General features: G+C 35.3%; 1 protein-coding gene across 4 annotated transcripts in view; it reads left to right on the top strand.

The window, feature by feature from the left end:
• LOC120421017 (protein slit) overlaps window positions 1–26,503 on the top strand; it is a 336,997-nt gene that overhangs the window by 286,820 nt on the left and 23,674 nt on the right. For 2 of the 4 annotated variants that reach the window (XM_039584150.2, XM_039584142.2), the window contains exons 3-7: window positions 14,152–14,223; window positions 21,317–21,388; window positions 23,397–23,468; window positions 25,860–26,003; window positions 26,093–26,328. In XM_039584150.2, the coding sequence (XP_039440084.1) occupies window positions 14,152–14,223; window positions 21,317–21,388; window positions 23,397–23,468; window positions 25,860–26,003; window positions 26,093–26,328 (596 nt within the window). The remainder of the gene's footprint in view (window positions 1–14,151; window positions 14,224–21,316; window positions 21,389–23,396; window positions 23,469–25,859; window positions 26,004–26,092; window positions 26,329–26,503) is intronic. The other 2 variants (XM_039584168.2, XM_039584159.2) reach the window with 1 other exon arrangement.

The following is a 26,503-nucleotide window of genomic DNA, read 5'->3' as shown; positions in this document are numbered from 1 at the left end:
TGCGTTTTTCTCAGCTTGCTGTTTTTGCATATGGGACATTTATGCGAACATGGGCAGTAAACTACTCTAAAGTGATATTGAATTTATAAAACCAAGATGGCGACCGATATGGTGGAGATGAAATATTGAAAAAGTGATTTTTTTTATTTTTAATGGTGTCGCAGAACTCGAATTTAATGTTAAAAGTAAGCAAATAAAAAAATACAAAAAAATATGTTTTTGCACGTGATTCGATTCTCAACAAACCTTCGGATAATCGAACTTCGAATAATCGATCCAATCTAATTCGATAAAAAATAGTTGGATCAGAACCAGTCACGTGCAGTACACAGAAAAAAAAATGATGGTAATATTCATCAGGAAATGGTGACAGATTTTGTGGCAAAAAAATGTGTAATATTACATCAGGAATTGGTGAATTTTCATCAGTTTCTGATGAATATTCATCAGGTTCACATTTTTTGAGTAATCAAGAAATTAGTAACATTCAACCAACCAAATTTTCAACATTCCAAAATTTTTTTTTTTTTGCTGTGTATATTATTTCCAGCGTAATTTTTTTTTTAAAAAAAAGGTCCTATGTGCTATAACTGTTGGCCTGGGTTCAATCCCAGTTGACCCCGGTTGGCATTTTTCAAAACGAGATTTGTCTAATCATTCCGTTGGATTTCCTAGTCAACTTATTATAGTTCAAACAAATTCTGTCACTATCAACCCAACCTGTCGCGATTCTTTCTCATTTGAGTTAAGTAATTTAATTTAATCCAACATTGTAGCGCTCTGTCAGCTGTCTGCTACTACACTACCATTCTCCAAACTACCGGTCGGCCACCTTATCTCACCAGCTTCAGCTGACAACCCGTCACCAGTGTTGAGTCGTTCAGTTGCTCCTTTTTTTACTCCTTCTTCCTACTAGGCGACGGGCTAGGTGTTCCCGAAAATAAATAAAAGGCACATTATGAGTCGTCGTCGCATTTATGAGTCGCATAAACATGACGAAGGTGAAAGCGAGCAGCAGCAACAGTTCATTCATTAGTGTCTCTTTTTATGTGTGGCACCCGTCCCTCACCCAGGCACCACCCACTTTTCCCCACCCCAGTTTTTTTTTTTTGAGTTGTAAAAAATAAGGTGAGTGAAATGGAGCAACCGGGAGCAGCTTGGCCCCAGCAATGTAGAGCTGGCTCAGAGTGCATCTAATTTAAAATTTACGACGAGTCGGAGACAGTGACCATATATACGATAAATGACGTCTGTGTGTGTCTTGTTGCTTGGGCTGGTTCTGAGCTCGACTCGTCGCATGGAAATTTATGGAGAGTGGACGACAAGATTTATGATGTTTACAGACATAATTTGATCTGTGTTTATAAAAGTTTTAATTTATTCAAATGGCAGAATTAAGCTTTGGCTCGTTGATTGCTTCATTCATTGCGGTGCGGCCACCGTTTTTCTTTTCGGAGTGACGTAATGGCTTTGGGCAAGTGAACACACATTACCTTAATTTGATTGTTGAGCATAACAAATAATTACATTGTTGATGCTAAACCATCCAATATATTTTAACATGAGTCATAAAATCAGTCTTTCTTACTCAAGAAAAAACAGCTCAAACCTTTCCAAAAACGTCCCCAAAAGGGTTTCACATTCCGGGGGGCGAAAGAAGCACTCCAAAAATAAGTATCGTCTGACCATCGAGGCAGCAAAAATCTCATTTTACCCCCAGGAGTAATAAATTTCATCAACGCATAAATCAGCGCCGCCACTCAGCGAATACGAAACGCATCCTTCATCACTTCCCATGATGGTTCTGGAGGTTGGTACTTGTGCAGTACAAATTTCTTGACCAAGTGCCGGCGATGTTTTTCAATGAGCGAGAACATTCACTTATTTTCCCGCTGACGCCGTACCGTCGTCGTTGAGGAAGACGCGCTCATGTAGCAGACGCCGGTTTTCGGAGTTTTCCTGGTGAAATTTTCGCAACAAAACAACAGTCTTGCTTCATATTTCTTGCTCGGTTGGTGTACAGCAAGGTGAAGGAGGGAATGTTGAAATTATTGTGCCATAATAATTTGTGATGCTGAAGTTAAGTTTTGTTCAAAAGTAGTGATTTTCTTGAAAAAGAATCAAATCTAATCTAACACAAACGCAGCCAGTTCGATGAAAGCAATCTGGAAAGTCCGAGAACACCCAAAAAATTATTACTAAAATTCAAGCGCCACCTGCGTTGTGTTTACCGCAGAAAAGATTCTGAGAACGGATCACACAATCTACAGAGGAGGAAGGATGCGTGGACATACCGTACCAAACGGAATCGGTCTTTTTTTCTTTAATTTTAATATTTGTGTTTTTTAATCCGGCTGAAACTTTTTTAGGGTCTTCGGTTTGCCCAAAGAAGCCATTTTGCATCATTAGTTCGTTCATATAGTTTTCCATACAAATTAGGCTGCTGTCCATACAAAAATGATACGAAATTCAAAAATCTGTATCTTTTAAAGGAATTTTTTGATCGATTTGGTGTCTTCGGCAAAGTTGTAGGTATGGATATGGACTACACTGAAAAAAAATGATACACGGTAAATTTTTTTTGGTGATTTTTAATTTCACTTTTCGTCACTAAAACTTGATTTGCAAAAAAAACACTTTTTTTATTTTTTTTTATTTTCTGATATTTTTTAGAGGACATCAAATGCCAACTTTTCTGAAATTTCCGAATGGGCAAAACATCTTTGACCGATTTATGATTTTTTGAATCAATACAAATTTCTTCAAAAAAACGAAATATTGGTCGCATAAATATTTCATTTTTGATGTAAAATCGAATTTGCAATCAAAAAGTACATAAGTGAAATTTTGATAAAGTGTGCCGTTTTCAAGTTATAGCCATTTTTAGGTAACGTTTTTGAAAATAGTCGCAGTTATTCATTTTTTAAAATTAATGCCCATGTTTGCCCACCTTTGGAAAAAAAATTTGGAAAGCTGAGAAAATTCTCTATATTTTGCTTTTTTGAACTTTGTTGATATGGCTCTTTGTTGCTGAGATATTGCCATGCAATGGCTTAAAAACAGGAAAATTGACGTTTTCTAAGTCTTACCCAAACAACCCACCATTTTCTATTGTCGATATCTCAGCAACTAATGTTTCGATTTACAATGTTAAAATATGAAACATTCGTGAAATTTTCCAATCTTTTAGAAAACAATATTTTCAAGAATAACATTTCAGAAGAGCCAAACATTAAATATTACGCCCTATTGAAATGATAGTCTGGTTTTTAAATTTTTTGAAATATTGTTTTCGAAAAGATCGGAAAATTTCACTAGTGTTTCATATTTTAACATTGTAAATCGGAACATTAGTTGCTGAGATATCGACATTAGAAAATGGTGGGTTGATTGGTTAGAAAACATCAATTTTCCTGTTTTTAAACCTTTGCATGGCAATATCTCAGCAACTAAGGGTCGTCTCTACAAAGTTTAATAAAGCAAAATATAGAGAATTTTCTCAGCTTTTCTCAGCTGTTCTAAAAGACGTAACCTTACAAGGGACTTCACACGCATGCAGTTTCCTGAAGTCACCGCCAGAGGCGCTGTCAATATTGTTTACGTCTGGTTTTTGAAAAGGTCGTATGAAATACATACATAATAAGGTTCCAGGTTTTTGTACGTTTACACCATCTTTTTGCAAATATATTTGACAACAAGTAAACCGTAATTTCTCCACATTTAATATTTATTAGATCAAAATATTACATAGTTCTACTTGGCCATTCAAGCAATACAACACAATGCACTAAACTTAAAATTAAATAGATTCCATTTCCTTGAAACAAAATAAATAACGTTTGATTCTTCCTGATCGTTGGTTAAACATGAATTGCGCTTTTAGAATACTTACTTAATTTATAAATACTGTATTAAACTTGTATTAACTGAATAACAAAGTGCTATTATGCCAACATTAGGTGCTTGATTGAAATAAATGTTGTTCCCCTAGTTCAAATGCGAAGTTAAATGTAAATCTTAAAAAAAAACTAAAAAAAGGTTTATTTTTTGTAAATTCTGGCCGATGCGCATTCGACCTTTTCAAACGCCACGCGTTAAAAACTTGGTTCGATCTTGGTTCGAACCATAAAAATGTTCGAAAATCTACGTTTTGGGCAAAGTTTTAAGTTTAATCAGAAGGACTATAAAGAAAAAGGGAGCTAATATAGTTTTGAGAAATTTTATCATGTTTCATGTTATGGTGGGTCTACGAGGTTTAATACAGATGTTTTATTTTCAAGAGATTTATAAACAGTATTAACTTAATTGAGATTAATTTTGAGTAGGTTTCCGTCTTTGGTTAAAACTTTAAGTTTAAAGCTAAAATCCCTCAAATTTAAACGCAAAGCCAGTACTGCCCGATCCACACGCCTTTGCAATTCAAATGGTTTCCCCTTGCAGTTGTAACTGACTTCACAGCACCCAACCTCGAACGCTCTACGGCAGCCAGCCCGCGAGAAGGATGAGCTATCGACATTTCATCTCGCACGCCACGCCAAGTTGGCTGTCGACGCTGCCACCAATGCCACTGCCAGACCTAACCAAACCAAACCCTTGAGCGCTGCAAAGTGTATTGCGGGGACGTAGTTGCATAAACATTTCTCCCTCGTGGATCCTCGTCGGCTGGCAAAGTGCATCGCGCGGTGCTCTTTGGAGATGTTCTTGGGGGGGTGCTGAAGGAAAAGGGAGTCAACAGGTTAATTTGAATGTCGTTTATGAATATTTTATCGCGTTCAATTAATCTTCGCGCTTCTCCTGGTAAGAGAGAAGAGAAAGGGGGAAGACCCCGGGAAGCTTCCTTGGGCGTCGCAGATTCAATTAGAATTCATCGCAATGGGCGGTAGTGTAAGGGCTGTCCTTGGCGCGCCAAGTCCCGCTGTCCACGTGGATCTACGAATAGGACACGGAATGACGGGGCAATTAATCTGGCAATCGCTCAGCTGGAAGCTGCCTGTGTGGTGATAGACTCCACCCGAGAGAGAGAGAAATGACTAGCGCCAAATTAATCAGCATGCTTGATTGAATTCGATGCGTCCGCGTGCGATTTAATTAAGTACAAAGTGCCTCTCACCCCCGGGTGGCGTGTCTAAGAAATGTGGCAAATTGAATAGCTTAAAGCCCTATTAGCTACGCGGAGCGGTTTAGCTGCGGGTCGAGACAGCCGTTTGTAATTATTAAACCTGACATAGAAGCGTGGTGAACTGGCCGATTACGCTCGGTCAGCTTGAGGGACTACGAGTAGAAAAGACTTTGATATCTCGCTAGGTTTGTGATTTTTTGAGTCCCCATCCTTTTCTCAATCTAAATCGAGATCATTTTACTCTCGGTCGTCTGCTGTGCAACATGTAACCCCTTAAAGCCCAATTGTTTCGCACGAAATCTCTATCTCACTGGCTAATATGCCATCACAGTTCGTGCGTTCTTTAGGGCGCGACGTCGCCAGAACCTAATTCCCCCGAACGCAACCTGGAGGCCGTAGGGCCCAGCAAATCGCCAATCAATCTTGTTTCGTGCGTCTCCTCAAACGCGTGGAGCAATTTTCGAGACGTTAACCTCCACTTTATTACCGCGCACTAATAATCTCTCTCACGTGTGCTGTGCTGACCACAAAGAATAACCGGGGATAATCGGGGAAAATTAAATAATAATAAAACCAACGGAACCATCGTTTTAGGCATCCTCCCGAGGAGCCCGCGCAACCATATTTTCGTGGGGAGTTAGAGCTCGGCCTGGTGTAAAAGCGTTAAAACTAATCATCATTATGTGCGGTGTGAGTAGTTAACTTTAGTTGGTCTGTTTTGTTTCAACCTGTTTGTTTAATCGCCTTCGAATAGTACGATTAATTATCATTACCGACGTTTGGCTTTGGCTGAGCGGTACAAATTGGAGCCACAATTCTGGGGTGGTGGCGGCGGCGGTGCACTATGGGCCATCCCCATACAAACAGGCGGCCAAATTATTTTTTTGCTTTTTAAATGTTTTTTTCATACAAATTTGGGTAAATGTATGGTATTGAAATGGTATACGTCGATTTTTATGACTTTTCATGTTTTTCAATAGTTGATTGTTTATAATAAATAGTCTTTTCATACATTTGCAAGTACAACAGAATTGCGTATATATTGTATTGCAAGTTTATATTATTAAATTATGGATAAGCTAATACATCCCAACTTCATGGACACAACCCCTCCTCCCTCTTTCTTTCACCCCACCACCCTCCCCTCCTCCTCTCCAACAAAATTTTGTTAAACGTAATAAATTCATTTTAAGTCAAATATTTATTATTTACTGCTGTGTGTTTCTTTTTGTGAGTCCATGCCATATAACTTGACCCTTACGGGCATAAATTGCGAAAATTTTAATTGTTAAATCAAATAACAGAAAAAATTATTTTATTCAAAATATGAATTATGAAGTAAAACGATACAATACAAAACATTTTCTTACTAATCCTAATGTTCTTGTTCATGAAAATTCATTTGATTATAGAGTTTCTGACGGCTTCAGGATTTGTTAAAGGTACTTTTTATGACGTTTTGTACTAACCAACATAGAACTTAAATGTGGATCAGTTTCATGGATTGATCGCAGAAATTCATCATGCTAAGTCAATATTTTGCTGAATACTTTTTTCGGAGTCAAACTGAGATTCTCCATTCTCCAGTTTCGCTTGAGAAACTTCTTTACTTTTTTACTACTTTACTTCTTGAAACCAGGTACTGATTTTTGAAGCGACGATGCCCACGAAGTAGGTAGCAAAGCAAGTAAAATAAACGGGCGCATATGTAGATTGCAGCAAATTTTGATAAAACGTAAATGTTTAAAATGGCATATCACCGAAAACGCAAAAAATCGCAGGCTGGAAATTTCAGCAATGTTAGATTATAATCCAATCTTTCAAGTGATCTTAGTTTCACGTTTAGCGTCGGTTAGCAAAAAAAGTACTCGATTAACAAACACAAAAAAATAAGTTTTGTCAAAAAAATGCTCCAGTTATTCGATGAAAACTTCAGTTTTTGGTTTGGAAACAACATTTATCTACTAATAATTTCAAAGCTTATCTCATTACCGTTCCAACGATGCATAATTGTCCTAATAAAATATTTAAAATGGCTGAGCTATGTTAAAATTAAACAATCAGCCTTTTTTACGAAAAACGCTAGTTTTTTACTCCAATTTTTGACTTTCAGCTTTCGTATCTCCGTAATGAACAAACTTAGAGCTTTGAAAATTTGGATTTTTCTTAGTTAGAATGTTTACTTTCGAGAAAAAAATACCAAAAAATATTTGGAGAAGGTCACTTTTTTGAAACTTGGCCACCCAATATACCATAGTGCGGTGGCGGCGGTTCTTTCCCATTTTTCGATTTGGGCAATTTCATGGTCTGACCCTGACAGACAGCTGATGATCCTATAAATGCCGATGTGGTTTGGTTGAGTTTTTTCGATGTAAAGTGTTGAAGAATTTTGATGAGTTTTTAGATATATTACGGCGGAAATGAAAATGGATTGTGATGAAAGTTTATTGCACACTAGGGTGTCCAGAATATGGGACTTTTTTTTGCAAAACCTCGCTCCACAAGCTGAATTTTTTTTTTCCTTACCTATTTTAGCACTCTGTGCCAAATATGAGTAAAATCGGTCAACATTTACCCATTGATACTTGGAGGTGAAGTTTGTATGGGAAAAATAAAAAAAATGTATGAAAAACCCAGTTTGCTTACCCAGTTTGTTTTGTCTACCACGTGCGTTACCTCCATTCAAAAATTCCCAGAAGTGAGATTCTCATTGGAAATTGAATGCTCTACAACTTTGTAGAACATACGAAAGTTGGAAAACTTGATCCTGAAATTTTTTTAGCGATTTAATAAAGTCATTTTTGTATGAAAAACAATTTTTTCGCAAAATTCAGGCTCGGGTATCAATGGGTTAATCTTAACAAATTTCGCTCAAAATTTTCACAGATGCTTAAAATAGCCCAAAAAACCGATTTCCGCTTGTGGAGCAGGGGGTCATTTTTTCTGGGCACCCTATTGCACACTTTAAAAGTGAAGATATAGAGAGCATGAAATTTTCAGATATTGTTATGTTCAGTTCAGGTTAAATGTGGTGTTTTATCATCATTTTGCATGAAGAATCTCGATTTGATTCAAATACCAAAGCTGTCCGAATTTTACTCAAAAATAATTTGATTTATATCATTTTAATATTTCATATTGAAAGATGAATACAAATCGACCAACTTTTATTCCAGTATCATTCCGCATTAAATTAAAGCTGCATCTTTCTAGGTTGACTTTTCGCCAACACTCATCTGCTCCACGCCGAGTCCGTCGAAGACCGCGTGCTGATTTGGAAATTGAACGTTCCGAAAAGTTCGCCCTGGGTGGTCCCCGAGACGATGATCGCCCGTCGTCGCGGGCCAAATAGTATCAATAAACATAAACATCGCCGGTCGGAAACGCGCCGAAACTCCATCGATCATTCTCCGGCAGGGTGGCAACTTTGGAGTCTGGGACTGGGCGTTGGAGCGCACAAAAATTGGGCAAGAACCCCGTGGTCAGACTCAGGGTTAGGTCAGGGGTGGTGCCGAGTTCACTAATCGATGCGCATAATTTCCCAATCGGCTGCGATTTGGAGATTCCTAGAAGAGAGATCTTCTTGTCTTTTCTTAAGTTAAGGGGATAGAACTTTTTCTGCTACATTCATTAGCTGATCACTGTGCCAAAGAGGGCACCAGGGGGAGATTCAATAAAAAAAAAAAAAAACAAAGTTTCAAAGCATTTTATAGGTTCGACTTTTCCGGATCTGGTGCGTGGGATTTTTTTCGTAGAATTTGATCAAGAGTTAAGCTCATAAACCATCAACATCCTGCAAATCAATCAGTGTAAACTTCGGTCAGATTTTTTTTACCTCGCCAAATTAAGCCAACGGGGTGGATCATTCTAACCGGGTGCAATTAATTCCCAAACTTTGGAGCTTCTAGCTCATAAATATGATGATTATGGTGATAAATGACAGAGGCGCGCGAGCGAAGGAAAAAGAGAAATATTTGCGTTTTGGGTGCAAAGAAGGTCCACCGGCGGCGGATTTTGCCACGGCAATTGGCAAAACTACAGTCCATAAAATATTTTATGGGTTTAATTTGCATGAACCGGCCGAAGCTACGAAAGTGTTAATGATTTCCAAATGTCTCAATTGTGGTGTCAAGAGGAGATGAAAACATTAAGCGAACTTTACGACCATCATCCAATTTGCATGCCAAGTCACGCACGCCGCACTTTCATAATTTAACGCACAAGAAGTGAGGTGTAGAGTTGATTCCAGATTATCGGGAATCGGGGACATTTGAGTAATGTACATTTCACCTTCTAGATTTTTAAATATTATTCTTCCAAGTGCAGTTCAAAATTTGTTTTTATTTTAAACATGACTTCTATGAGATGATTTATTTTTTAGTGCAAAAGTCAACTTCGATCATCTATTGAAGGTCACGAAATCAATTCAAAACACTTTATTCACCCAATTTTGCCATTGCTTTCGGTTCCCAAAGTGACAAAGTGCTAGTTTGTCCCAAACAATCACAACAATGAAAGTTCTCACCCAATCAAATATCAGCTGTGCCAAATTGCAAACACCCCTCATTCAACCAGTTCATCCCCTCCTCCGCACATAAAATCCAATCTAAAGTCGAGCTGCCAACTAGTCGTTTGTTTGTTTATCTGTTCTATCCCACTTTCCTGTGAGACCTGACCCCGACAACTGGCACATTTTGCTTCACGTGTCGACCTTGTTAGTGTCGATTGCTGTTCCTCCCAAAAAAAGAGAGAGTCTAAAAAGCTTCCCTCTCGAGAAGGGATTTCATATTTGGTTGCAAAAGTGCACCACCCCACAGTTGCATGCAACGTCTAACGTGGCTTCCCCTTGAGGGAAAGGGTTGTGTGCCATTGGATGGCCCTGCAAATTGCAAGAATTGGCCACAGACTCTTTCGTGCTGGCAATACGGTGTGTCAAAAATAGATAACGTCGACGCCAAACTCCGGGCTCTCTGGTTGGAGCAGATGTTGTCAACAACGTAGCACATACTTTGGCCAAACAGTGCCGGGATTTGTTGGAATTGAAGATCGGGGTTTCAGCTTTGGACAGGAATGGAAATAGCAACAATGGCTGGTGTGCCGGTGATGGGATACTTCACACATGTGCTGCTAATGGAAATCATTCCGGCCCCAGTGGATTAGATTTGCAAAAGCGAATGACATCGTTTCCTATAATTGTGGTTTGTTTGCTCACCTGAAAAGCATTGAGATACATGAAGAAAAACAGACCAGATTTGTTGCAAAAATCTGAGAAATATTTATGATAAGAACTTGTTATTGTTGTTTTTACGTCATATCGACGTTTTCGTGCTATTTTGGCGCACGTCGCTTTTTGACGTTCCTAGAAAATCGCATTTGAATGTATGACCTTAAATAAACCAAAACTGCAGCACGAAATGTTAACAATAACAAACACGTTTTGTTTGGCTGACCTTTCTGTGCAGTGTCCCAAAGATTGGTTGATTTTGGTTGTCAGAATCCCGAGTTATAATTACAAATGCTTACAGAAGTCGGGCATGTACGTGTGTCAAACGCGTTCTGACTTAATTCCTTTGGCAGGTATCGCTTTTACATCAATTTTAAGGGTGTGTCAAGATAGCATGACAAGATTGAAACTTCTTGCATATGAACAGTGACAACAATGCACGGAGCTTTTTGGTTTTTTTTTTTTTTCTCAGGATTGAAATCGAATTATGGCGATCTACGAAGGTAAAAAGGTGAGGCATTGAAAGCTGCAAAATTGTTGTTCTTTGCTCAATTTGGTCCGAAATTTACGTGCGACAAGATAGCGCGATCACGACAATATTATAGCAAAACATGAAATGTTAATTAATCGATCTTTTAAAAATCTTTCAAAATTGGAAAAGGAAATAAATAAACAAAATCAGATTGCAAAAAATATCTACTTTAAGTTTTGATTGTTCTCTTAGTTTAAAAAAAATATTTTTTTTTTTTATCATGGAGAACGGATTTTTTTATTTGATGGTGACGCTGCCTTGCTGCATTTCAAATGAAGGGGGCGTTCACGATGATCAATGCTTGGTCGCACGTGTATTTTTGATGGTTCAAAGCACAAAATCAATATTTTATTCAGTTCACGTTCACGAATCTTGACAAACTGGTTGCAACAGTAGAAAAAAACGTATCGATTTTTCGATTTTTTTCACTTTTTTGAGTAAACTTTTTAAATGTGGTTACAAATAGATGTTTAGCTTCTTAAAATCTTCAACTTTTTTCGACTAATTTTCTTGTAAATTTGTCTAAACTTGCCATTCTATTTCTGAAATATACTATGCGTTTCTCTCATAGTTTGCATTATGATAAATTATATTTTTAATACTTAATTGTTAGAAATTTGTTTTTTTTTTTCACACTATCCATGCATTTTTCACAATTTTTTTAGATTTTATATTGAAAAAAATCCAAAAATGTGCTGCTCTTTAAACATTTCTAAAAACAATATTAAACTTTTATGATCTAGAATAGAGCATTCTTTTGAATCTGTACAATCTCTTAAAAATATAATTAATTGCTTAGAATATTTTTTATGACAGTACAATCCTACAGAAAACTTTTAAAATACAGAAACAAAAAGTTATATTTAAGCACACATTTTCCGCGCTGAATCCGCATCCAAATTTGTTTCAAACTGTAACCATTTTGAGCTACAAACCTTTGAAATACAGTCGACTCTCCGGTTCTCGATATCTATGATTTGTCGATATACCTTTCGATTGAATCTTCAAAGCAGTACACTGTTTACATCTATTGTACATTGTATATCCTGATTTTTTAAGTTGATATTGAGGATCTTTTAACAAATAGTTTCGTTTCAAACTGAGTTCTATTGTGTGTTTTTTTTTCTAAAGTGCTTCTATCTCAAATATGTAGCAACTTAAGCTCGGATCTATTCTGAACCATCCGGTTCACTAATCTCACCCGGAAGCATTTGAATATTTTCGAAATAAACACACGTCTTAAGTATACACTTACGGCTATCTTCTAAATTGACATATCTTAGGTTTTACGACCCTGTTTCACATCTTTGCTTATCGCAAATTTGCGTCTAGAAGCCGCACTATTTGCGTATAGATATTTTTTCTATTTCGCTCCCATATTCAGTGGCCAAAAAGCGCGACGATGGCCACCTGCACGGGAGAACTCCGGTCCCGGTCTACCTGGGCACCGCGCGGACGTTCATTGAACTCGTAACTTTGCCGCTACAAATGGATTATTTTCTCTAAATCAAGCTTTATGTGTCGTAAATTTTGCCAATAAATGGTACCATTAACATCCAAACAAAACATAATCCGGACCGTTCGCAGGAAAGTCTGAACGCGCGCATATTTTTAGAGTAAACAGCGATTTTTACGACTCATTAAATTCCGCTAATAGATCCTTGACGGGCCCGGAGGCTGGAGCCCACGCGATTGCATTCTTGTTGTTGATTCAACCAGGCCGGGGGAAGATGATTTTTTCTCTCTGGCATTTGCGAATAAATATTTATTCAGGAGACGATTCAAGCTAAAGTGAAGACTGGTGATGGGAAAATAAGATGCTACGTGCGCGCAACAGATCAAAGATCAATCCAATCGCGGATGAAATGGATTTCGGAATAATCCATAAATTTGGGATTGTTACCGAAATATGCAGATATCTGTGCGGCGCGGCGTTTGAAATGGACGGATGAAGGTGTGAATGACAAACGAAATGCCAACACCAAGCTTTGCGGTGGAATTTAAATGTCGTTTTTTTTTTTGGTGGATGAAACATAAATTTTGTTAACAACCCAAGGACATATGTTTGCATTCTGCTGGCCGATGATTTAGGGCTGCGCCGAATTCGTGTAGTGTGTGACAGTGATCGTTAACTGCCAAAGGCTAATTTATGATTATTTGGCGGGGAAACAATGTTTGCTTTAAAAATTTCACTTTTAACGAGTGTATCTTTCCTTACTAAACTACTGAAATTTTGTTTCTATTGCAAACAGTTTAAAAAAGTTTCCAATCATTTCCTATTTTTTTTCAATTTGAAAAATATACTCGATTTTCTCTAATCAACTACTTGAGTGTCAGAATTCAGTTCTTGTTCAGGCAAATTCAAAACTTTGAGCAGAAGCTCAAGTGTATTTTTTAAGTTTTCAAAGTATCAAGCTGATTTCAAGATTATTTCAAGTTCAAAAACTTCTGCAAATTCTTTAAGCTACCACGTTATCTGATCGCTATGTAAATGTAACTTTCTCCTTTCGCAAACTTCACGCCCTGGTGGCACTTCCTTTCGGAAAGTGTTTTTCAAACTCTTCGCGCAGAACCATCGCGTGCAACACGGTCATATTTTCCCGCCTTAACCACTTCCACATTTCTATTTGATTTTCTTCTTCCTTTGCAAACTTGGTATAATCTTTTGATCCAACCCCTCCCTCTGTAAGACGCCAAGGAAGCACCACAGCAAATCACACCATATATTTTCATTATCCTTGCGTTGATTTCCACTGACTGGTGGTGGTGGTGGCGGCAGAATTCCAGCGGAAAGCATTCGCAACTTCATTTCTGCACGCTTCTAACTTGTTATCTAGTGTTCACCATCACCATCCAATGTTAGTTTGAAACATAGTACTTTTTCATGTCCAATTCCGGCGCCACGAATGTCACTGCGAATACACAAACACTCAGATTTTGCATGATAATGAGATTCCATCAAAAAAATATTTCCTTCCAAACCGAACCGGCAGCAGTGGTACTATTTTGGAATTTTGAACATAATTGACACCCCGATTGGCAGCGAAATAAGCCACCAGAGACAGGGCTCATGAATATGCGGACTGGTTCCCGGACTGTTGCAAAACTGATAGTTCGTTTGCGAATATCCAGGACATTTGACTGGGAGGAGGTACGCCGAGCTGGCTGGCTGGAGTTGAAACTTTTCGCAAACCACAAGAAGAAGGACACTTTGTAAAAGCTCCCATAAACTAATTTCCTTTCGTTTTCCCTCGCTTTTCCGTTTCCGCTTTCCAGAGACCTGCAGGGCAACAACATCACCGTCATCTACGAGTCAGATTTCCAGAGTCTGTCAAAGCTGCGAATATTGTAAGTATACACACACACACTTTTGCTGATTACGGTGGCTGGGTGGCGCTTGCTGGTTGTGAACAGCGCAACACCGCTCGAATCTCATTATATTTTAGAAAGTAATTTAACAGAACTACCCTGCCCTGCTCCGGGCTCGCGCCTGCCAACTTCAATGGATCCCTGCGCTTTAGAAGTTTGCCCACGCGCCAGTTGATCAGGATCGTAGCAAGGACCACAGTTTTGGAAGGGAAAACAATTCCTATGTTGTTTTAAATAGTAGTTTATGCAACAAGTTGCAAAATGATCAACTTTTCAGTACCAGCGAACGAAGCTTTCCCACGTTAGATAAAAATGACGAGTGCTGAAAAAATGGAGTGGTGCAACGCGTCGCTTATAAAATGTTTGTAAGTAAAAAGTAAATCTTTCCCAGTTCCTGAGGGGAACACCCGTGAAGAGTATCGGGCCGGCATTTACAAATCGGTATCAGTGACAGTTTATAAATCAACTTAATGTTAACATGTTGAGGTTAATGTTAACATTCCATAGGTTGTCTTCCTAAGATGTCTTGATAAAATGTTTGCAGTTATTAAAAAAAACTTTTGAATAGGATTTTTCAGTAAAACGTTTTTATACCTATGAAAATATGACTTTTGAAACATGCAACTGTAATTTGTAGTACATTTCCGATTTTAAATCATGTTTTGTATCTATGTTCCTGGTTAATGGTTAAATCCTGGTGATATTTCCTTTAACAAAGGAAGTATCATATTTATTCATAAAAGTGCAATAACAATCTCACACTTGCAAAAAAATTGGTAGTATCAGCCAAATCAGAGCAGACACGTAATATATGTTCACAAAAATTATGTAATAATCTTTTAATTGTAGTAAAATTTTCATTTAAATACGGTTTTATAATTCAAATTACTGAATAAATTCCACAAGTTCAAAACTCAGTTAAAATATAATTCTAAAAATGTTTAGCGATTTGCAACATTCTAAAAAATTGTTTCTTGTCTTATTTTGCCCATTTTGATGAGTAAATGACACATAAAACACATCATTTGACTAGTTTCTGAACTGTTTTTAAAAAGTTTTCAATAAATGATGAAGGAATTTAAAACAAAAAACTTAAAATAAAGATATCTCAGAAATTTCTCGACGAAACATTTCGCTCTTAGAATCATTGGAAAGCTGAGAAAATTTCCTATAAGACACATTTGAATGTAGCAATGACTATTTTTTCCTGATAAGGTTGTTCTAGAAAACACGCCGTGAACAGTTTCGTGAAATAAAAAGTGACTTTCTCCAAAATTTCTGGATTTAATTCCCATTCAACCGATGGGCGCTGTATTTTCATGACAAATTGTACAAAGAAAAGATTTTTATTTCGTCTTATTGAGGTTTCCAGCCTGGATATTGGCGTTATTTCAAAGAAAGCTAGAAATGTGATTAATTTGTTTTTTTTTTTGTTTTTGTGGAAACTTTTGATTGGAGGTCAAATATTGGAAAATAGAGCTTTAACCCTCTACAACCCAACCACGCCCTGGACGGGCTTCGAACTGAAAAAAATCTCCAAAAATCTATTTTTCAACCAATTTTTGAGCTAAAATTGCATTTAAGGATTGGAAGTTAGACTTGTTTTATGTGAATTTGCCACTATTTTTTAATGTCATTTTTTAGTGGTCAACTTTGGCTGAGTTTTTGCTAACATTTCCTATATTTTAAGTAATTGGAAGAATTCAGTAATTTTTGTAGTGCATGTTTTCACAATAAAAAAGAATAATGCAGAAAATGTGAAAATAAGCAAAAATGTATAAAGTGGCTGTAAAAACATGATAAAATTAGAAAGGCAAAATGTAATGATAAGAGGTGGTAGAATAGGCCAATTACTACCAAAAACAAAGATAAACTAAAAAGAATTAAAATCTAAACAACTAAAAATAAAACAATAAAAACATAAAACAAGAGAAGTAAAGTTTTTCGTAGGAGAAAAGTTGCTCAAAATGACCTCCTCAACAAGGGAAAAATAAAAAAAAATCGAAAAAAAATGGGCTGTGGAGGGTTAAAAAACAATCATCTTGGATTATAAAAAAGGTTTGGAAATTTTTACGATCTTTGATCTTATTTTGTGTCTTTGTAAAATAATCATAAAAACAATGCAAAATCAAAATTTGTCCATAAATCGATATTTTGACACTTGAGCAATTCTCTACCATAACCGGAAATGGATTTTATTTGTATTTTTTTATTTGGCTCAAACTTTGTGGGGGCCTTCCCTATGACCAAATAAGCTATCTTGTGTCATTGGTTCACCCATACAAGTCTCCATACAATTTTGGCAGCTGTCCATACAAAAATGGTACGTACATAATCAAACAGCTGTAACTTTTGAGTGAATTTTCTGATCAATTTGGTGTCTTCGGCAAAGTTGTAGGAATTGTTGAGGACTATTGAGAAAAAAATAGGTACAATGGATTTTACAAAGTTTGAGCCAAATCAAAAAATACAAAAAATAAAAATGGTCGAAATCGGCCGATTTCGTAGAGAGTTGCTCACTTCGACTCAAATCTGAAAGATTCAACGGGGGTTATCTCATGAAAATTTAATGTTGAGCAATGTTCTAATTTCTTTTGATTGTTTCCATATACTTTAACATTGAAAATTGAACATTATTAAATGAAAATAACTCGAGTTTAAAGAAAAATAACCCTAGTTGCTTCTTTTATAAAACTCTAAAGCTATTGACAAATATTTCTGCAAAGTTCTATTTTCTGTCATTTTTATCTCAAAGAAAGTTTTTTTGTCATAGGTTGGAGAAAAATTGGTTTGGATTTTTTTTTTCTGGTACCATTATATTTTTCAAAATGAATTATACACAAACTTGTGAAACCTTTTCCGCAACCCCTTACTACTCCCCATTCACACCTCACACCCCCGCTCGATAGTGTGCAATTCCAAACTTGAAAGGGAACGCAGCAGCGCGCTGTTCCAGAAGTTGATTCCCTTTATAATGGTGAATAATTAAATTCCATGTGCGGATCGTCGAACCGTTCAAGCACTTTTAATAGTGTTACCGAAACTTTCACTGTGCACGGTCCCGTTTTACCCGAGTTACAGTTCCACTTTTCGAGCACTACACAAGCCCTACACACTTTGGAAGCTTTTAAACTAATTACATTTAGTTAATTTCCGTTCCATTAAGTAGTGGAGGCGCTTGACAGGGAAAAGCTTCTCCTTGGCACGTGTGTAAAATTGAAACGTTTTGACTGCAAGCCATTTGAACCCGAACCCGAAATAGTTTTGGGTAAGTTGTTTCCCATCAGCGCCATCGTTGATTGCATACATCCGCGTTCCAAAACGGCGCCACCCTGGCCATCTTCAGCTGTTTACATTTCACCTCGGAAGGCTTCGAAAAACACGTTTCGAATCGGTCGTTAATAATACGTGGCGATATCATTTGGAACCGATTAAAACGAAATTCATTAGCCGCAGCGGAAAAGAAATCAAATTACACATGTTATTTGAATAATGAGCTCGTTAAATAAAGCTACCTGCGCTAAATCAAGCCGAGAGCCGAGGGTGATGAAGTGATCGCTTTAGGAGTGATAATAAATACTATGCTATCATTCGAGGCACCCCGTTTTGGCTAATGAATGTGGGGTGTAAGCTTTCGATCAAATTTCCCCACAGTTTTATATTGGTTTTGTTCAATGGAGTGAAAAAGTCCCCCTTTTTTCGAAAGAGAGAGGTGCTGGTGATCTATGCAACCCGACGCCCCGGCGGGAGGCCATAAATATCCAAAATATAACTTTCCCAACAAAAAGGTCGACTTCGGCGAAGAGAGCTGCTCGAGGAAAGGATTCATAATTAATTATACATACTTTTTCGACACAAAACAATATGGGGCCATTAATTTATTCGCTGTGAAGTGGTCAATCGGTTTGTTTCCTCCTCCCAGGGTAGTCTAGTCTAGCGGCAGAACTGACCCCAACCGTGGGCCTTTTTAGCGTGATGTTTGCATGAGAAAGAAGAGGATTTGTGGACAATCAACTGTTATTTAAACACTGCGATGCCGCAATCAATCATGGGAAAGAAGTTATTCAATTTGGGTTTTATATGAAAATCGTCAACCTGCGATAAGCTTGTTAATGAATTTTAATCTGTTTTGGTTTGCTTTAAATAGTTCATGCAAAAAAAAAACGAAAATCGATAACTTATTTTTTGGAACATTTGTGTTGATTGAGGCCCATAAATTTAATTTTACAATACGTGAATTGACTTCAAATTTGTTTATTTTGCTTCTAAAAATAAAATAAATTGTTGCAATTGTAGTTGTCCAGTTCTAAAGTTATCAGAAACGAACAACGAATAGAAATTCAATGAGTTGTATCAAGCACTTGTAGTCTTTAAAAAATTTAATTTTGAGACATTCGACTATAATTGCAACTATCTTAAATTCAAATATTCACCAAATTTTGATCCCTTTTGATAGAATCTGTTGATATGTTAACGCAAAAAAAAGAAATTTCAAATCCATTTAGTTAAGATTGACCTATAATTTCAACCAAGTTGGTCGCCGTCAGGTATGAAAAGAAAAAAATATTTTTTAACTATCCAAAATTTATATTTCAGGATACAAAATAGGTTGCACGATTCCCACGATTTAAAATTCAGCAATGAACCTTGCGAGTTTTTTTTTTTTTTCAAATACATGAGAATTGTTGAAAATATCATTTTTCCATAAGTTTTCGTCTTTTGGCGATCTATGGTCCAACTATATGTATTATTTTTAATTTATTTTTTTTCCATTACAAATTTCATTTCAAGTTTTTGTTTCTCTAAACAATAAAATTTATCAAAGAGAAAAAAGTTGATGAAAATAGAAAATTTAATTTAAAAAACTTGCAAAATCGGTCGAAGTTTGTTTATCGTAATTTTTTTTATATTTTTTTAACAAATTTTGACATTTTAGATCAAAATACATCATAGATTCATAAATATTTTTCGGTATAAATTTTGTGTTACTGATTTGCTTCAAAATGTTGCAAAATGGCTTGAAATTTAGATTTATGAGCTTACTCTCCCACAATCCGAGCTCGACCAGAGCTATGGGGCAAAAACATGAAGTGAAATTTGTACTAGCCTAAAAGTGAAGGATTTAAATTATGATAAACAAGCTCTTCCCGGCAAACTTCGTTCTACCTTTTTTCGTTTGTTGACGTTTTAATCTTTTTTGCTTATTCAGCCTCCTGTGATCAAAATTTGATTTTACGTAACTTTTCCCATACAATCTGCAGATTTTCCGGAATCGGTTCCAGAGTAGCCAAAGTTGTCACTTTTTGGCGTAAGAACCTTCCTTGAACTTATACGAACCCAACGCAACAAAGAGCACCTCGATCCGACGCTCCGTATTGAACTGATTCGCGTTCGAACAAAACCGTCGAAATTTTTTATATATATATACAAGCCTTACCCGAAAAACTTCGTCTTTTCCTTTTTTCGTTTGTTGACGTTTTTAGCTTTTTTCCTTATTCAGCCTCCTATGATCAAAATTTGATTTTACGCCACTTTTCCCATACAATCTGCAGATTTTCCGGAATCGGTTCCAGAGTGGCCAAAGTGTCAATTAGTTAGCGTATAAACCTTCCTTGGGCTTATACGAACCCAAGGCAACAAAGAGCACATCGATCCGACGCTCCGTATTGAACTGATTCGCGTTCGAACAAAACCATCGAAATTTTTTATATATATAGATAAATAAATTATTATAATTTTATAAATTTAATTATGAGTTGTTTGCAATTCATTGTTGACATTTATAATGAATAATTTTAATTCTATGTATTTTTTTTTGTCTCAACTTGGCACAACTTTAAATAAAATTTATGAATTGAAAAAGACTTAAAACATTTATACAAACTATATGCAGAATATAATTTAAAAAATAAAAAAAAGTTTTTTCATTTTGTTTAAAATTAAAACCTTTTAAAAGCTATAGCTTGTTGTTCTATTTTTGATATTTTTTATTTGTTTGCCTCCCCCCTCCAGATTCGGAAGACAAAACATTTGAAAAATATTTGCATTGATTTTTGTATTAGGTCCTGTAGAAATGTTATGCAAAGTTAACAAGACCTAAACTGATCTGATTGTTTCAAAAGTTTCTTCAAAAAGCAAAAAAAAACTATTGAAACAATCAGAATAGTTTAGGTCTTGTTAACTTTGCATAACATTTATACAGGACCTAATACTGTTTCCTATTCAGAGTTATGACATTTAATGTTTCTCGAATTTGGCCAAGGTCAAAGGGAAGTGCATATAAAATTTGCAGGGGTATAACTTTAAATGTAAATTTGAATAAATCATTTCAAAATTGTTGAATGCCTAATAAACTTTTTTTGAGGAATTGTTTTTCGCGGAACTTTGAATACATTATAATAATAAAAAATATCAAAATATCACGCTTGAATCCGCAGAATTTTTAACATTTATTTTACAAGCGCAAAAAAATTGGAACGATATTTATTTACTGCAAAGATCATAGATTTGATCAAATCGAGTTCTGCAGAATTTTAGGATCATCTTTACAATTCACTCAAAAAAAGAACCGCCCCGATCTGTTGAGTTATGCCCGAGAACCCGCGAGTTGAAGTTACCGTTCCAACTTTTTTAAGGGGTTGGGAATTGGAATGTTAAAAATTGAAGCTTGATTGAAAAAAAAAAATTTATTCAAAGTATTTTTGGAATTTTATTTTATTCTCATTTTGATTTTTTCCATGAATTATGTTTTAAACTTTTTATTGTTTAAAAAAACTGGCTCAACAAGAGTCAATATCAATTGTCCATCCCATTTAAATCAACTCTGACGTTCAAATCATTAAATGTAATGCAATTTTCGTACAAATTCATGACAGCTTTTCCCATCGAACATCGGCAACATTTCCCTTCGATCGAAATGAATTATGTTGATTGGCAAAAATCCATATTCCCTCCGCCGCATAATTGAAAAACACCCATTCGATTCGACAGCCACCCGACTGGCAGGCAGGCAGCCGAGACAGGTTGAAAATTAACTTTTAATTAAAATGCATATTTTAATTAACTTTTACAGGCAGTTGACCGACAACCAAATCTACACGATAGAGAAGGACGCGCTGCTGGATCTGATTTCGCTGGAACGATTGTAAGTTGATTATTGATAACGTTTTGCTCTTTTTTTTCTGCACAAGCGTGTTTAAATTAATTTGAAACCGTACCTTGATTGATTGGTTTATTGAATTAAAAAAAAAGAAATGTTTTCATAAGTCATAAACATAAAAAAGCTTACAATTCCACCTTCATCAATTCAACCAAGGGCACGAAAAACGATTCAATTAGCTTTCCCATTCATCTTTCATCGAACTTTGTAAAATACACTTTTCATCGCGTCACCTGTTCACCGGTTTCATCAGTTTCAAACAAAAACACACACAATACACGAGAAACGGGAAACACGCAGTCAACGGTCCTAACTGTTCGATAAAATCGTTACGGTTTTATCGATTCCATTAATCTATCGTGCGCTTTTCGCCATTTTTGCTGCTTGCTTTTAGTATTATTTAAAATTCATTTTGCTGTACTCAACTTTTTCTCGCGTATTGTGTTTCGTATCATTCGATTGCTTTCCTACCAGTTTTAAATAAATCGTTCGGTTCCATTTCACCGTGTGTGTGTTTTTTTACTCATTTAAGAGTGAGTTCACGAGCAAAGCATACCCATCTCGCATCGACCTCACCAATCTGCCTGAAATTTTCAGGGGTTGTTTGTACATATATAACTAGCATCTGGCCAAAATATGAGCACTCTAGGTCAACGGGAAGTGGGGCAAATCGGGACACAAAGTTTAAAGGTTCAAAAACGTCAAAAATCTTAAAAAGGCTATAACTTAGGCAAATATCAATTGAATTTCAAAATTCAAAATGCATCTGAAAGGGCTTGAAAAATGCAACAAAATGCAGGGTAGAGCATCTCAATTGGTTATTTCTAAAGGGAGTTATTGGCATTTTAGTGAAAAAATAGCATAATTTTCAAACTCAAATAAAAAAGTGTTCCATCCAGATATCAACTCGGTTCGACCTGCAGCTTGTAGGGGACATCTTGGACTACCATCTGAGACTGAGAACGCTTTGGGTAAGGCAGTTTAACATATTAAATAGACACTTTTACTTTTAGTGAATTTTTTGGTTGTAAATTTTTGCTCGGGGGACCCCTTAGATCCCATTTTTTGGTGATAATTTTATCATATTCGTGTTCCTGAGACAATTTCACAATAGAAACATGTATAAAAATGTTTATTTTCATCCATTTTAACCCTTTAAAAAATGAAAGTTAAAAAAAATTGAGAAGCTGCTTTTTTCTGGTGTCATCTAGTATCCTTGGAAACGAACTTGATTTTCAATAAATGTGAATCGAAGATTTTTTTTAACTTTCATTTTTTAAAGGGTTAAAATGGATGAAAATAAACATTTTTATACATGTTTCTATTGTGAAATTGTCTCAGGAACACGAATATGATAAAATTATCACCAAAAAATGGGATCTAAGGGGTCCCCCGAGCAAAAATTTACAACCAAAAAATTCACTAAAAGTAAAAGTGTCTATTTAATATGTTAAACTGCCTTACCCAAAGCGTTCTCAGTCTCAGATGGTAGTCCAAGATGTCCCCTACAAGCTGCAGGTCGAACCGAGTTGATATCTGGATGGAACACTTTTTTATTTGAGTTTGAAAATTATGCTATTTTTTCACTAAAATGCCAATAACTCCCTTTAGAAATAACCAATTGAGATGCTCTACCCTGCATTTTGTTGCATTTTTCAAGCCCTTTCAGATGCATTTTGAATTTTGAAATTCAATTGATATTTGCCTAAGTTATAGCCTTTTTAAGATTTTTGACGTTTTTGAACCTTTAAACTTTGTGTCCCGATTTGCCCCACTTCCCGTTGACCTAGAGTGCTCATATTTTGGCCAGATGCTAGTTATATCTGTACAAACAACCCCTGAAAATTTCAGGCAGATTGGTGAGGTCCAAACGACGTCCCATACAAAGGGGTATGCCCTGTTCGTGGACTCGCTCTTAATTGGTCTCTTCCCGTTTGCTGTGTTATTTTTCGTTTATTCTCGCCTCACACACTCTCTCTTTTTTATTTTTCAGACGACTTAATAGCAATCGCTTAAAATCAATACCAGATAATTTTTTATCGAGCGCTGCTAATTTATTACGATTGTAAGTAGTAGGATGTATGAAATGATTTATTGTTTCATATTTGGTTCTGTCGCTTTGCTCTGGCTGTTTCTCTCACTCTTTCTCTTTCACTCTCACTCCGTTCTTTTGCCTTCTAACCGGCGAGTTACTCCATGACCAATGCCCACAACCCACGTGTCAATACAGGGAGGGGGTCGAAACCAGTTCCGAGCCGTGCTACTGTCCCACCAACTCGGTCTCTCTCTCTCTCCAGCTCTGGTGTAGTGATTTTATCAGTTTGATAGTTTAATTAATTTGCACAACGACACAAACACTCACATTGTTTGGCTTTGGTATTCGAATTATGTTGATTTATTGGTTGTGATTTTTGTACATTCCTTTGCGTTTTAGCAAGCACTTTTCAAGCGGAAGTTGGTTGTTTGAGTTTTTTTTATTGTTTTTCAATACATGGTTGGGAAAATTGTTAACGAAAAAAATTATTGTATCTGTTTATGAAATCAAATTATTTTACATTTAAGAGATTAGATTACCCTAACACAAAACACAATATTCTACAAACTTTGTTAAAATTTATGATAAGGTGGATTAATAGTAGCTTCTTATTTATTGATAAACGAAGAGTTTATCATAATTCCAAAGCAACATTAAATTTACTTTTTACTAAAAACTAAAAACTAAAAACTAAAAACTAAAAACTAAAAACTAAAAACTAAAAACTAAAAACTAAAAACTAAAAACTAAAAACTAAAAACTAAAAACTAAAAACTAAAAACTAAAAACTAAAAACTAAAAACTAAAAACTAAAAAACTAAAAACTAAAAACTAAAAACTAAAAAACTAAAAACTAAAAACTAAAAACTAAAAACTAAAAACTAAAAACTAAAAACTAAAAACTAAAAACTAAAAACTAAAAACTAAAAACTAAAAACTAAAAACTAAAAACTAAAAACTAAAAACTAAAAACTAAAAACTAAAAACTAAAAACTAAAAACTAAAAACTAAAAACTAAAAACTAAAAACTAAAAACTAAAAACTAAAAACTAAAAACTAAAAACTAAAAACTAAAAACTAAAAACTAAAAACTAAAAACTAAAAACTAAAAACTAAAAACTAAAAACTAAAAACTAAAAACTAAAAACTAAAAACTAAAAACTAAAAACTAAAAACTAAAAACTAAAAACTTAAAAACTAAAAACTAAAAACTAAAAACTAAAAACTAAAAACTAAAAACTAAAAACTAAAAACTAAAAACTAAAAACTAAAAACTAAAAACTAAAAACTAAAAACTAAAAACTAAAAACTAAAAACTAAAAACTAAAAACTAAAAACTTAAAAACTAAAAACTAAAAACTAAAAACTAAAAACTAAAAACTTAAAACTAAAAACTAAAAACTAAAAACTAAAAACTAAAAACTAAAAACTAAAAACTAAAAACTAAAAACTAAAAACTAAAAACTAAAAACTAAAAACTAAAAACTAAAAACTAAAAACTAAAAACTAAAAACTAAAAACTAAAAACTAAAAACTAAAAACTAAAAACTTAAAACTTAAAACTTAAAACTTAAAACTTAAAACTTAAAACTTAAAACTTAAAACTTAAAACTAAAAACTAAAAACTTAAAACTTAAAACTTAAAACTTAAAACTTAAAACTTAAAACTTAAAACTTAAAACTTAAAACTTAAAACTTAAAACTTAAAACTTAAAACTTAAAACTTAAAACTTAAAACTTAAAACTTAAAACTTAAAACTTAAAACTTAAAACTTAAAACTTAAAACTTAAAACTTAAAACTTAAAACTTAAAACTTAAAACTTAAAACTTAAAACTTAAAACTTAAAACTTAAAACTTAAAACTTAAAACTTAAAACTTAAAACTTAAAACTTAAAACTTAAAACTTAAAACTTAAAACTTAAAACTTAAAACTTAAAACTTAAAACTTAAAACTTAAAACTTAAAACTTAAAACTTAAAACTTAAAACTTAAAACTTAAAACTTAAAACTTAAAACTTAAAACTTAAAACTTAAAACTTAAAACTTAAAACTTAAAACTTAAAACTTAAAACTTAAAACTTAAAACTTAAAACTTAAAACTTAAAACTTAAAACTTAAAACTTAAAACTTAAAACTTAAAACTTAAAACTTAAAACTTAAAACTTAAAACTTAAAACTTAAAACTTAAAACTTAAAACTTAAAACTTAAAACTTAAAACTTAAAACTAAAAACGGTCAAAATGGGAAGATGTTTTTGAAGGTCCTTTGTTAAGGCAGATTTGCTAGAGTGTTTTTTTTTTCTTATTTTTTAAAACATCAGAAAACAAGAAATGTCATGGAGTAACTCACACCTTCTTTACACAAATCTTCAAATCACATATTATTCAACAATAATCTCACCCCACCCAATTCATTGCAGAGACCTGTCGCACAATGCCCTCGCAGCAATCCCGAAACGCGCCTTCAAGGGTGCCACCTCGCTGCGAAGTCTCCAGCTGGACAACAACCAGATCACGTGCCTCGACGAGCAGGCCATCAAGGGTCTGGCCGAGCTGGAAATCCTGTAAGTTAGGAAGCACTGAATGTCCTCACGCCAAAATCAGAACCACGTCTAACATTCCATCCTTTTCGAACTTCTCTTCCGTCGCCCAGCACGCTCAACAACAACAACATCACGACACTTGCCCGGGACATGTTCACCGGGATGCCCCGGCTGAGGGCGTTGCGCCTGTCGGAGAATCCGTTCGCGTGCGACTGTCATCTGTCGTGGCTGGCGCGCTATCTGAAGAATGCACCCCGGCTGGCCCCGTACACGCGCTGCCACTCGCCCAGCCAGCTCAAGGGCCAGAACGTGGCCGACCTGCACGACCAGGAGTTCAAGTGTTCGGGTAAGGATATACAGCAATATTGATTGAACAGTGAAACATGAAATTATTCAAAATGATTTCCCAAATGACCTCCGAGAGCTAAATTCCATTTAGAATTCACTGAAACAAAAAAAGCCCACAAAATGCGTAATCTATGCTAAGGGTCAAAAGTAATTACCATCAAGTGGGACCCACT

Source organism: Culex pipiens, chromosome 3 (assembly GCF_016801865.2).
Source record: "Culex pipiens pallens isolate TS chromosome 3, TS_CPP_V2, whole genome shotgun sequence".
Taxonomy (NCBI): domain Eukaryota; kingdom Metazoa; phylum Arthropoda; class Insecta; order Diptera; family Culicidae; genus Culex; species Culex pipiens.
Note: the sequence above shows the minus strand (reverse complement) of the source record. Positions and strands in the feature narration are given on the sequence as shown.